Raw genomic sequence first — 14526 nt, 5'->3', positions numbered from 1 at the left:
TAGAAAACCGCGCATGTGCAGTACTGTCACGCCGGCCACCTTGATGATGCAGTGCGACAAAGACCTAAGAAGTGTTGGTTTGACACCGGCCCGGGTGTCGCCGGTAACGGAGCCACCAGCGGGACCTGCAAAAGAGCCATGAGGACGCCGGGGGACCTTGCGGCCTACGGTGGGCTGGAGGAAGCCCCAGGTAAGTAAAATTTTTGATTTTAACCCACTGCTCAGGGTCCCTTTAAGAACAGATTCAGGTTGAGAATGAACCTGCAGTCCTTATCTCATTCGTTAACCAGGGACTACCTGTAAGTGTATTAACACCAACTCTGTGACATGTATAAAACAGCAAACACACATAGCTTTAGGTCTTGTGAAAATCATGTGAATGGAGCATTTGTCTGCTCCCTAACACATTGGTTAAGAGGACTATGGATTCTGTAGGTTAGGTGAAAGGACAACTATCGCAAAACACTTTTATAATTTAAAATACATGCATCTAAAATTTCTCCCACAGTAAAATGCACTGTAAATTACAATTTTCTAATGTCGCTGTCATTTACAGTAGGTAGTAAAAATCTTGACAGGTTTTGGTCTAGTCCATCTCCTTATAGGGGATTCTCAGGTATTTCTTTATCTACAAAAGTACTTACTGAATGTAAGTTGTTTAGTCCAACTAAAAAAAATAGTGCGCAAAAAAAGGCAGAGGATGGCTGGCATCTTTGAACACGTTCTATTCAGGGAGTAATTTTGATAAAAATAAAGTCAATATTGAGAATACGCTAGAAGGAGAGAAACTAGTCCACAATCTGGCAGATCAGTCAGCTTTTTACTACCCACTTTAATAAACAGCAACAAAGGACACAAAAGTAATTCATAGTTCCTTTTAATTTGGGCAAAATGTAGAATGTATAAGTATGTATTTGTATAATTTTTTTGCAATGGTTGTACTTGAAGAGTCTCAGATATGTACTCCCAAGTCCGAATTATTTTGATATATAGCATGCTTGTGTACTATACACATTACAGGGTTAGTGTTAGGATGTATATTTAACAGAGCCTCTGTATGCTATGTGTGTGACTATATAGAATTATGAAGGTCTTAATGAATACCCTCTGTCCTTTATTTGATTTTAACAAATAATGCTGAATTCTAAAAGGGAAGCTGTTGTAAGGAATCTCTGAGTAGGCATACAAGTGCAAAGGGAATGATTTGTCCTTTCTGTAATTTGGCAACACTCCTTTAGCACATCTTCCCAATTCGATCCATTTCATATCCTTATAGGAGTGGAATGATCCTACTTTATCCTCGTACTGCTTCTAGTATTTCAGTGTTATTTGTACTCCTGCAACAAGCGTGCAGATATTGTAGGCACAGGTAGGCACCATAAGGGTCAACACACACCATACAATCTTGGTTGTTTAATCTTTCCACTTTCATGTATTTATAAGAGCTTATCCAATCAATCATTCAAGGTATTTTCAATCTGTTGGCCCTTATACTACATAGATTTGGTAAATCTGTGCAACCAAGATTGTATGGTGTGTGTTGAGCTTAAGACATACATGGCCATCGCTACATCGAGATGCACAATGAGAAATGCAGAGTGGCTTAGCAGTATCACAGATGTCATTTAGAAGTAACCTTCTCCTTTAAACACAGAGGGCCATTAAAACAATAAGGCAAGCATCATTTACGAGAAGATGTGCAAATGGAGAAAACATAATCTCAGCAGAGTTCTACTTTAAAAGGACCACTATCGTGGAAAAAAAACAAAAAAAATAAATACATATATATACATATACATATACACACACACATATATATATATATATATATATATATATACATATATATATATATATATATATATATATTACATTGGAGGTTATCAATATTACCTTAAGGCCTCTTTCACAGTGCGTTGTTAAAGTCGCACGTTACAACAACATGTAACGCACAATAACTTACAGCAATGAAAAATCAATGGGCTGTTCACAGTGCAGACGTTGCGTTGGTGTCTAACGCTGCACGTTAAATGAAAGTTCTGCATGCCATGCGTTATATACGTTTTTAGCTGCGTTAGACTGTTTGCACATGCTCAGTAATGTTTTTTTTTTGCATGCACCGTTTTCGTTCTATCACTGTGCGATGAAAACGGCGCACCAAACGCAGGGCTAAATAACGTCCAAGGTATAGTCTTTCAATGCATTGCATTAGGGGCACGTTATGCGACCATAACATCGCATCAAACGCAACGTCTTACTGTGTAAGAGGCCTAATTCTTTAAAAAAGCACTCCCTGGAAAGGATCTACTGTGTACAGAGAGGTCAGCCACACTACACAGTGTTTTAGTAAATAAAGAAATAACTGAGAATCCTCCATAAAGAGATGGACTAGTCCAACATTTGACAGATCCGTCAGGTTTTCACTAACTATTGTAAGTAAAAGTGACATGGGAAAAAAATAATTCATAGTGTATTTTACTTTAGGAGAAAGATACATTTTATATGTATGTATTTCAAAATGTACACATTTTCACAATAGTTGTCCATTGACTAGGTGGTAAAGGTGCGGGTCCAGCAGAAGCTACAAAAACAATGAATAATAGCCCCCATCTCCCAGGAATTTCTACCTTCGCACAAGACTAAGGCCTCGTTCACATCAGGGCCATTTCTGTGCGCTTTTTACAGCGCACTGCCCTGTGCGATCAGCAAGGTATTTACTTTCCCATGTAACTAAATGTAGCTGGTTCACATCTATGCGCTGCGCTGAGCAGCTAGGCCTCGTTCACATCTGCTGCGCTTAAAAACGTGTGAAAGCGCGTGGTAAAAAACGCATGCGCTTGTGCGCGCTTTAGTGCGCGTTTCTGTGCGTTGCGCTGCGCTTCTTTAAAGCACGTTTTGCTTGTTGTACCAGCAGCAGTTGTCAATAAAACTTTGTTTTTGTATGTAAATGTATTTTTTTCTCCAATTAGGGGTAAAAAACGCATGCGCTTCTATGCGTTTGTACGCGCTTCTATGCGCTAAAAAAGCGGACCCATTCACTTGCATTGCTGTGCGCTTTCCAGCTCAACGCACAGAAATGCATGCAACCCTACGTTTCTGTAACGCTGCTCAGCGCAGCGCATAGATGTGAACCAGCTACATTTAGTTACATGGGAAAGTAAATACCTTGCTGATCGCACAGGGCAGTGCGCTGTAAAAAGCGCACAGAAACGGCCCTGATGTGAACGAGGCCTTACAGAAACGTAGGGTTGCATGCATTTCTGTGCGTTGAGCTGGAAAGCGCACAGCAATGCAAGTGAATGGGTCCGCTTTTTTAGCGCATAGAAGCGCGTACAAACGCATAGAAGCGCATGCGTTTTTTACCCCTAATTGGAGAAAAAAATACATTTACATACAAAAACAAAGTTTTATTGACAACTGCTGCTGGTACAACAAGCAAAACGTGCTTTAAAGAAGCGCAGCGCAACGCACAGAAACGCGCACTAAAGCGCGCACAAGCGCATGCGTTTTTTACCACGCGCTTTCACACGTTTTTAAGCGCAGCAGATGTGAACGAGGCCTAAATCCACTGTACAACTTTCGTGAGTGGACCAGAGCATCAGGATGGGTTTTTAAACAAGCAAACTGCCTCTCACAATCATGCTCACAGGCCCCAGATTCCCCTGCACCTCCAGGTAACGGGGTGGGGTGTGTGTTGGAGGAGGTGGAACATGTTCTGTCATTTCTAAATCATTCTCTGCCAAATAGTCAGAAATGACTAAACAGAACTTTCAGTCCATTACAAAAAAAAAAAAGGTTGTTTTTACAAATCTGCTTACACAGTCAAAATAAAAATAACAAAAACAGGTTTTCATCCTGGAAGGGCAGAGAAAGTATGCTGCAGCAGGATTGCTTACAAAGAAACATTTTAACAAATTGCACTGGTGTCAAGGCTAAAAACTGTAACAATATTTCTGCAAAAGCAAAGCCAAGAGTGATTTCCTATACAAAAACACCACCATGGTAGCTTGTGTTGGCTTAAAAGCCCGTAGAGGTGCAAAAATGAACAGGGGCAAAAAGTAAAGGCTAAAAAAGCAGGTCAACAGGATGTTTTAAAGTATCACTATGCTCACATTTGTCAATACAAAAAAAAAATGTATTGTACAAGTTAAAATGCAAGGCATTAGTGAAACTCCTTCTGGAAGAGTGGAGGAAAGTTGAGGAGACACCAAGAGTAGCTTATCGAGCAGAAACAGCAATCTGACAAGGGTTACTAAGCTATCTGATAACTTTCCATCTGTATGGCACTCAACCTAAAGTATCTGTTGAGCACTCTCAGACAAAAGATTGCTAGGCTGAACTAATTGGGCTAATGTGCTGCAGTAGCTGTGTGATTTGGAACAGGAAAGGAAAAAAACAACACGCAACTTCTGATGCACTTCCGGGAGTCACAGAGTAACGCACTTCAGGTTCTGTGTTACTTCTGTGGAACCCAAAGCACTTCTGTCACATCACGTCGCACCGCGGGCATGTCTCATTGACTTTAATGACCAATGCAATGAGCTGCTTTGGGTGAGAGTACCGCAGCATGCCATAACATGGTAAGTGTAAAATGGCCTTCAGCTCATCTAACATCAAAAATCAAACAAATCAATGGGTGTATGTCTCTTTGTCTTTATACAATACATTGAAGTGCTGCAGCCCTTAAAAGAGGAACATTACAAAGTAAGGAGATTTAAAAAAATAAATAAAAAAAAATCAAGAATCAGTTCAGCATCTTTACTGCTGGCAGGCGTAGAAAAAAAACAGGCAGCACCAATCGTCCTTCTTTATAAACACATCCACTAACAATGGCATAGGCTAAAAAGGAGCCACACAGACATCCCTGATGCACTGAGGCCTCATTCCAAAAAATGAAAATGCAATCGTTTTGCGTTTTTGTTCGCTTCCCCCCCCCCCCCCCCCCCTCCCGGCGCTCCACTGCACGCTGCGTTTTTTGAAAAAGCGCTTTTGTAGAGCGGTTTTGAGATTCACTCCCTGATGCAAGTCAGGAAGTGAACTCTTTGACCAGGAAAAGAATAAATACAATGTATCTATTCAAAAACACACAAATTCGATCACTGCATAAAGAGGTTTTGTAAGCGTTTAGGGCCCTTTTCACTTAATCAGTTGGTATGTGTTAGTGTGCGTTAGTACGCTTTTTTTTATAGCAGTGCATTGGGAAGAAGATTTCAGTTAAAATGCGTATAGTGTGAAAGGTGCCATAGGAAAATATGGGCATTACTTTGAAAATCAGTTTTCTTTCCGTTTTAACTGAGAGCAACTGATTAAGTGTAAAAGGGCCCTTAGCGCTCTTCCTATACCTTCCATTATATGAAAATCGCCCCAAAAATGGTACAGGCACCGCTTTGCTGAACGCACAGCGCACGAACTGCGTGGATATGAACCTTCTCATAGAGATTCATTGCACTAGCGTTTTTTTGTGATTTTAAAAATCGCCTGCGCTTGAAAAAAGGCCGAAAACGCCCCTAGTGTGAACAAGCCCTAATAGAGAAAAGGTAAAGATTTCTTGTGGGAAAGGGGGTATCTGCTACTGATTGGAATGAAGATCAATTTTGGGTTAAAGTTCCTGTTTAATGCTGGGAATGCATGACAGATTTTCATCAGATTTACTGTCCGATCGATTCTCCAATCGTTTTCTTATCGATTTCCATTCACTTCTATGAGAAAACGATCAGAAAAAACGACTGGAAATACGATCGGACCTGTCGAAAATTATCTATTGAACCATCTATCTGCCAAAAAAATCTCATGGTGTATTCCCAGCATTAGTTAGTTAACTGATACTTTACTAAATTTATCATAATTAATCATTGACTTTGTGTTATTTAGACCTCGGAGACCTATTCATGATCCTGTTGAGGAAAACTGGTCTTGACAAACTGCCATTAGGACTACAAAGCTACATGTTGATAGTCACTTGTGATACTTGGCCTGTCTTTGGGATGTTCAAGGGCTGATGAGTAGAAAATTAAATCTAACCAACTACTGCAAGCTAGTGACAACTTCAAGATTGGAAAGGACCACCAGTTAGGCACAACTATGACATGGCACAGTGTAGAACTCAGTCTCACGTCTGCCACAATTTTTCTAAAAATAACAGATTAAGCTAACGTATATGCCTGACACGAGCACAATGAGAGAAGTGCATATGTACAGTAGTTTAGATGGACTTTAATACGCTTGACCAGCCCTTTTTGTAGTTGTAGGAACCCGTTGTTTGCACAGGTTGCTGTGGTTTTTGTTGGAATTTAAAGGGACTCCGAGCAGTGCAGAAACTATGGAAAGATGCATATCATTTTAAAGCTCTCTTTCTCCTCTTTCCAATAATATATAAACCGCCGCCCTATGCTTTTTAGTTTTCGCCATTTTCGCGATTGAAATTGCTGCGGCCGCGATTTCGATCACGAAAATAGAGAAAACTAAAAGGTGTATGGCGGCGATTTAGGTGTCGTCAGAAAGAGGAGAAAGAGAGCTTTAAAATAATATCCATCTTTCCATAGTTGCATTGTATTACACAGGGCGACTTTTTCTGCTGAATGGAGCTGCTGACTTTGAGAAAAAGTCACCCTGTGTAATACAATGTAACTATGGAAAGATATCATTTTAAAGCTCTCTTTCTCCTCTTTCTGACGACACAAACCGCGGCCCTACGCCTTTTAGTTTTCTCTATTTTCGCGATAAAAATTGCAGCCGCGGCAATTTTCATCGCGAAAATAGCGAAAACTCGGAGTCCCTTTAAGGATTATATTACTGAATTCTGGGCCCTCAGTTACTTTGGAAAACTGCTTTCAGTAAAAAGACTTGACATGCAGAGTGTCTCTTTAAATGACATTTCTAGAGAAGCACAACACAGAGTTTCAGTGAAACATTTTGGGTGTCTTCCACAAGGCCATAGAGTGATATCAGTTCAAAATGTACCGACATCCAGGTGGGAGTAAGGAAAACATAAGTGTTGACCTGTTCCGCTGAGGGAAACAGGCCCAATACTTTCTTGGAATTTAGGTGACAGGCCATCAGAAGCTCCAGTTCAGGTATAGGTTGCGGGGCAGGCGGAGTAAGACTGTGCTTGTCACTCCATCACAAGCTCCAACCAGCCAATGGCAGGCCTAGCAGGTGATGGACAGCGGACTCCACCCCTAGGGGTGGGATCCAGGATTAACCCTTGACTGGCTGTTTATAAGGAACGGATGGTCTCCAGGAAGACTACTACTTTTAGTCACTTGGAACTTCTTCTAACGTCCTGTATCTTTGTACATATGCTGGTGAGGTAACAGACTGTTCCCAAGATGAACCTGAGCCATTTGCTAGGATTTGTTCAAGATGCCATGAAACGCTAGTTTGTACTTCAGGTTCCTGCTTTGCTGAGGCACCTTTAAAGGCGTATGCCTGCATTCCATTTCTGCTGTATACCTGTATTACCAAATAAATCTACTTAGATGATATGAAGACGTCTGCGAGTTCTATCTCCATTGCTGCTGCTTTGACGAATGTCAAGTTATTGCAGTTTCTGTGATATGGTGCCGAAAGAAGGGAATCCAGGTTGAGAGACATGAAGGATGCCACATTTATTTTCTTTCAGGCCATGTTCACAGTGGGGCATTATTGAGCAGCGTTAGGGAGGCATTGCAACGCTGAATAATGCACTGCAATGATAAGTCTATGCGACATTCATAGTGCAAAGATAGTGTTGCGATGTAACGTGTTGCTTTATGGTAACGCACTGCTGCAGTGAGTTACTGCTACACACATACATTATCAGGTCCAGGGAAGCATACTTTTCATTGTCTGTATGCTTCACTGTATGCAACGTAACATGTCCATAACACGTGATACGACTTTTTGGTTCCATTGCATTGTATTCCTGTTAAAGGAACTTAGCCTCAAACAATATAAGTTGCCTGGCAGTCCTGCTGATCTTTCTGGTTAATAATTTCTGAATCATCCACCTGAAACAAGCATGGAACTAATCTTGTCAGATTTTTGTCAGAAATATCTGAGTTTCATGCTTGCTCAGGGTCTATGACAAAAAGTATTGGCGTCAGTAGATCAACAGTAAAGTCAGGCAAAATGCATTGTTTAAAATGAAATAAATATGTCAGCCTCCATATCGCTCTCACCCCGGGTTCCCTTTAAGGAGAATAACTACAGAAGAGGACTCTCAGTCGTGAGGCTGCCTAGTACACTGATTGCTATGTAAATAAATTACCCAGCGCAATAAATACATGGCAAAGGCGGCCCAGAAGTAGGAAGATTAGGTTTGTAAGTAAGAAAACTGGAATGTGCAAAGCAATCCATTAAATCCATCTGAAGATGAAAGCCTTCATCCAAACTCCCAGCAGTATTACTTCCCTTTCAGTCATTATTGGTAGGAATCCGTCCGCAGCGGCATACGGCAAAGCATCTTCTCACTACCTGCAGATATCTATGACTTCATCACCAAATATTGCTGCATGTGACGGCCTGTGATGGAGCAGTCACTCTACATTAGCGCTGCTTTTACCAACTATTTAAGTGTAAGCGCGTGCCAAATGGATTTAGGCAATTCCCAAGCACTACAGAGAATAAATACATAATTAAGTACCACTGGGTAACATGGCAGTACTGCAGAGTAATGCGCATTGCGTGTAATAAGCCACCCTACAGAGCTAAAAACCTAACAAGCACATTACTGAGATGCGCTGGGTAAGAGGCACTAGTATTGTTAATATACAGTATTGTTAAAAATCCCAAGCTGGAAAAAGTGAAATAAATAAGGGGAAAAATACTGTAGATACACATAATTTACAGAAAAATGATATAAATCATTTTTGTTTGGTTCCTAAGGAAGTCTAGTCATTAAAGTTGACCTATAATGTCAATATAAGTGCCCGCTGGAAAAATGATCACCCAGAGTAAAATCAAGCGACAGCGAAAAACTGTGTAATCCTCAAATGTACTGAATTTTTCTCCTCACTGGTGCTAATGTGCTTTATACTGAAGGCAAAGGTCGGAGTTCAGGCATAACTAGCTGATCATCACTACACCCCAGGTCTCTTGGAGTGACATTATGTGACCCTCTATGCCTGTGTTTGGTAATAGGACCGGCATCAGTTTCAATCTGTAATAAATGCAGAGGAAAAGACTGCTTCATACATTTTCAGGGACTAGTGGTGGTGAAATCCTTCGAACTCTCAGCTTTACATGCTTGGCATGACAATGAAATGGTTTTTCCATTGCCCCAGATAGATTCTCAGAGAACATTGCAGCACTAACAATAAGATGCTAATCCTCCACCTCGTCTGTTACTACTTACACAGCACAGTACAGTATCGCCACAAGAAGACAGATAACTGCAGGTCTTCACTTCCATGTGACCAAAAAGCAAGACTCAATGTTGATTGACAGTGGGCAAAGCCAAACAAATCATCCCTGTCTTTGAGAGTCAGGCATGCTTCCTGTGGTGCAAGCTTTTAGCTTGGTTATAGACCTAGCTACCTTAATACTAATGCCTCCAACCACTTTTAAGGTCTATTGCACACTACATGCGATTCTGATTTTGTATACAATCCGATTTTTGATTCCGATTAAAAAAAAGTACTGCGTATGTAGTGTGCAAGAGGCCTCAATCGCTCCAAAGCTGGAAAAGGCAGTAAAAATGCAGAAAAAAGGAGAGTAAGGCAACTGGTATGATTCTAAAAGGAAAAATCCATATTCTTCTCAGTTTAGGTTCCCTTTCAGTACGATATTTACCTCAGTAGAGATAAGACTCTGGATAGTTTCTCTATCCTCCACAATAGCACTGATGATTAGGATCGGAGAAACCTCTGGAATATTCAGAGGCTTCCCTTTAACTTATAGAGAAACCATAACCAAGAATTGAACTGTATCCCAATCAGTAGCTGATACCCCCTTTCCCATGAGAAATCTTTTCCTTTTCACAAACGGATCATCAGGGCGCTCTGTATGGCTGATATTGAGGTGAAACCCCAATCACATCACACTGTGGGAGCCTTTTTGCATTGTGGGAAATAACAGCTGTTTCCAACTGCCAAAAAGGCAAGCAGTAGCTACTTCCACTGACATCACCTGCCAGCAGTAAAAATGTCACCATGTAATAAATGTCAGAATTTAAATCAGGGAGAAAAAATATTTTACAATGGGCAAACACTGACTAAATCATTTATACAGTACATAATTATTGTAAAAATTAAGCAATTGTGTTCATTACACCTTTTAACAGGAAAAGACAGGACAGAAATACCTAATATCGCTTAATATTTTCTCAAGGGCATCAGTTTTCCAAGGTGCTCTTTGTAGTGTAGTGTCAGAATAGCTCCAGTTAAACATAAAGGATAAAAAAATGCCTCATTGGCAGACCTATATTATAATGTGATTGGACAGTGACTAAGTGGTTGCCACTCTGGCATGCATAGAGTTTGTATGTTTTCCTCATGTAAAGCACTGGACATTGTATGTCCAATGTGAAGCACACTTTACATTGGACACACTGGCTTCTCCCACCAAACCAAATACAATGACACACTGACTTTTCTCAGGCCCCGTTCAGACTGCAGAACGCGGACCGCAACGCATGCGGACCGCAACGCGTACGAACGCACGCCATCCGCGTTCGTATGCGTTGCATGGCTGATCCCATCACTGAAAAGTGAATGGGACAGCCATGCGTTTTTACAAAAAATGCGTGCAGCATGCGTTCCCGGACCGCACAGGTCCGGAACGCATGCAGTGTGAACATCAGACATTGCACTCTATGCAATGTCTGATGTCGTGCGTGTCGGCCACCTGCACGCGTTTCCAAAACGCGGCTGGAAACGCGTGCAGTGTGAACGGGGCCTCACACTGGTCCCAGGAACAGCAAATTCTAATTCCTTGTGAAAGACAGGGAGTGATATGGTTGGTTCAATATTTTCTATAACATGCAGTGGAAAATGTGTTGACATGCTACAAATGAGTAAGAAATAAATATTTTTGAAGAAAGAAAGAAAGAAAGAAAGAAAGAAAGAAAGAAAGATTCGGGATGGTGAAATCCTTCTTCACATTCCCAGGTCTGCATGCTTGTCATGGCAATGAAGAGGTGGATCCACTGCCCTAATTAGATTCTTACAGGAAAGCACAGCAGCACTAAGCTGACTGCTACCTCCTGTCTATTACTACTTATACTGCAGCACACTTTCACCATATTTTACTCTATGTACTGTGAAGTGTCACTTTTGTGTACTGCAGATTGGTACTTGAGTCTGTACAAAAGTGGGACCCATAACATATTACTTAACCACTTGAGGACTGCGGGGCTAAACCCCCCTAGTGACCAGGCCATTTTTAGCTAAATTGGCCACTGCAGGTTTAAGGCCAAGCTGCAGGGCCGCACAACTCAGCACACAAGTGATCCCCCCCCCCCCCCCTTTTCTCCCCACCAACAGAGCTCTCTGTTGGTGGGGTCTGATCGCTCCCCCCATGTTTATTTTTTTTTTAAATAAATATTATTGTTTGGTTTTTTTTTCTAAAACCTCCTGTTTCTTTAAATTTATTCCCTCCCTCCCTCCCTCCCCACAGCCGGCCAATTATGGCGATCGGCTGTCATAGGCTTCTGCCTATGAGAGCCGATCGCTCTCTTGTCCCCCAGGGGGACAGCCGTGTCACACGGCTGTCCCCAGTGCAGCTGCTCATCGCAGCGCTGCACCAAGTAAATAGACGGCGTAACCGCCGGCTAACAGTCTCCCGAGCGGCAATAGCCGCTCGGAGACCGAAGGCGGGGCGGAGCTCCGCCCTCCGAGCATGAGATGCGCGCGCACCATGCGCGCGATCTCATGCTAAACAGAGCCCCAGGACTTTACGCCAATTGGCGTTAGGCGGTCCTGGGGCTGCAGCCGCGGCCACGCATGCTGGCGTGACGCGGGCGGCAGAAGGTTAAACCATAGCTGCATGAACACCACCACTTCACTCCCTTCATATTCTGGAACTTGGTAATAAGTCCAACACTCACAGGAAAAAAAGAGCAACTAAGATAACTAAGGCCCTCAAACGCACCTTTTCACTCTGGCCTACCCCAACCTTCACTGGTGCTCTAAACCCGCAGCTGTACTCTGGTCCCCAAACTTTTGTGTCCCTACCTCTCCCTATAGATTGTAAGCCTTCCGCAGGGTCCTCCTCCTTGTGTCGCCTACATATTCATGCACCTCCATTACCGCACATCCATCCTATGGATCTGAGTGAACTCTTGAATGAACTTGACTGGCCTTATCTCCATGCTCCCATCCACTGACTAAGCATTACCTTGTACTCATACTGTGATGCGTGATCTGGTTTGCATGTATTCCTGTATAATCTTATTGCTGTATGTCACCCCTAAATATTGTCTGCAACCTTAAAATGTCCAGCGCTGCTTAATATGTCGACACTTAAGTATAATAAATAAATAAAATTATTGCATTCATTTTTGAATTGTCCATATACAGTACCCCAATTTGAAAAGAACTTACGTCTAAAGTCTCGAAAATAGATGGTTTGTCTGTTGGGATTCAGCAACTGGATTACGGAGTCATCGTTGTTCTTGACCCGACAGCTGATTGTCGCAACTTCACCTTCCACCACCGTAACATTTTCTGTTTCAAGGTTCTGACGTTCTCCTGAAAGCCAGAAAACCAGAGGGATATGAAAAGAAACGCAGGGCCACAGAAAAGCGAAGGCAAAAAATAAGTCCGGTAAGGCAAAAGGTAAAAGCACAATGGGTACATAAACATAAAACAGATAAAAACAGAACACAAACAGAAGGGGGAATTTTATAGGAAAGAACAAATATGATTTTGCTACTAAAAAGATATGGGTACATATGTTCAATACCCATTTCTGAAAATAATGCTCTGCAGGAGACAAAACCTAAACGGCATATTTAACAGCAGCATTGGAGTAAAAATTCTACCTTCACACAACACGTTTCTAAGCACATATCGTACTTGCTGTATGCCTTCTTCCTTTTTTTTCTTTTAACAAATCTTTAATTATTTAAAATGAAGGTCTGTTCAGTGGGCGTTTCACAAACAGGCTCCCTGAAAACTTGACGCTCACTCATGGGCACCTTTCCAAGAACTTTTGGTGGCCTGATTGGTGAAGCAAGAAGAGGAAGCGCTCTCCTTGTTCTGGCCACCTGTTCTGGTGGGGCTGCAGCAGTACATTCATCTGCAGATGCTTTGTTGGATCATGTCTAAGCAAACAGTATTAAACATGTTTTTAAGATCTTCACATGACAAGAAATATGAATGTACTGAAACTGCTGGATGTGCCCTGTGCAGTGTGCGCTCTCCGAAAGCGAATACCAATTAATCACGATAAGCCGTTATCCCCCAAAAAAGGAGGCTGTGGGATTTTACAGTAAACAAAAAAAAAAAAATTTAAAGCCTAGACCAGATGTTAAAGCAAAAAAACAAACAAAAACAAAATCCCTCAAAGCTCAGTGGCAACGTTTAAATGTTGTGTCCTTAACACAGAAAGACAGCTTGTCTAATCAGGCAGTGTTAGGGATATGTAAAATAAGCCATTCATGTTTAAAGTAAACGAGGGGGAAGAAAAGTTTTATACATACCAGGGGCTTCCTCCAGCCTCCTTGGCACATAGATCTTCCCTTGCCACGGTCTAAAGTCTCCTAGATCCCGCGGTAGCAGACCCATTCTCCATGGCCAGTGGGGCGTACTGCGCATGCGTGGCCCATCACCGAGAGCGCTCTGCATCTGTGCAGCACTTCGTAGGTGCATAACGCTCCCAGCGTCGGGAGCGAAACGGGGGAGTGCATTTGGCCATACTGAGCCAGCGGAGAACGGAGATGCTACCAGGGGATCTAGGATGCTTTAGACCAGGGGTCTCAAATTCAATTTACCTGGGGGCCGCAGGAGGCAAAGTCAGGATGAGGCTGGGCCGCATAAGGAATTTCACAATCGCAGTGCATTGCCGCCTCTGCCCGCCCCTCTCACTCTTCCTTCACAGAGAGGGGCGGGGAGAGGCGGCGATCCGTGCGGCGATTGACGTCAGGAGGAGCAGAGCTGAAGCTGAAAGCTCTGCCCCTTCCAGGAAATGCTGGCGGATTGCCCCCCGGGCGATTTGGGGGCTCTGCAGCCCTCGTTTAGCGGCGGGGATGCGGCGGATTACTTGGGAGCACTGAAACGAACTATAAGGAAGCTTTTGCTGGTGAGGGCCACAAAATATTGTATCGAGGGCCGCAAATGGCCCGCTAGTTTGAAACACCTGCTTTAGACTTTGGCAAGGGAGCGATCTGTGTGGATGGGGCAAGAGGAAGCCCCTGGCATGTGTAATATTTTTCTACCCCCCTCATTTCAGGTTCACGTTAAGCAGTTTTGCAACTCAATGCTTTCTCTCACTGAGACCACACTATCCTCTACAGCCCAGGTATCAGGAGAGAGCAGTCTCACACCACCCACAGAGATCCTGGGTTTAACTTCTGCTCTGTGCCTGGGCTACATGTGCCTTCAGCTT

General features: G+C 42.6%; 1 protein-coding gene and 1 long non-coding RNA gene across 10 annotated transcripts in view; one reads left to right on the top strand and one right to left on the bottom strand.

Annotated features, from left to right (window-relative positions):
- CADM1 (cell adhesion molecule 1) overlaps window positions 1-14526 on the bottom strand; it is a 539770-nt gene that overhangs the window by 228999 nt on the left and 296245 nt on the right. For all 9 annotated transcript variants that reach the window (XM_068240925.1, XM_068240926.1, XM_068240927.1 and 6 more), the window contains one exon: window positions 12522-12668. In XM_068240925.1, coding sequence (XP_068097026.1) covers window positions 12522-12668 — 147 coding nt within the window. The remainder of the gene's footprint in view (window positions 1-12521; window positions 12669-14526) is intronic.
- The window catches only part of LOC137521544 (uncharacterized), a 49319-nt gene that overhangs the window by 5609 nt on the left and 29184 nt on the right, over window positions 1-14526 (top strand). The window contains exon 2 of the long non-coding RNA XR_011022147.1: window positions 12498-12755. This is a non-coding gene — a long non-coding RNA (uncharacterized lncRNA). The remainder of the gene's footprint in view (window positions 1-12497; window positions 12756-14526) is intronic.

Source organism: Hyperolius riggenbachi, chromosome 6 (genome assembly GCF_040937935.1).
Source record: "Hyperolius riggenbachi isolate aHypRig1 chromosome 6, aHypRig1.pri, whole genome shotgun sequence".
Classification (NCBI taxonomy): domain Eukaryota; kingdom Metazoa; phylum Chordata; class Amphibia; order Anura; family Hyperoliidae; genus Hyperolius; species Hyperolius riggenbachi.
Note: the sequence above shows the minus strand (reverse complement) of the source record. Positions and strands in the feature narration are given on the sequence as shown.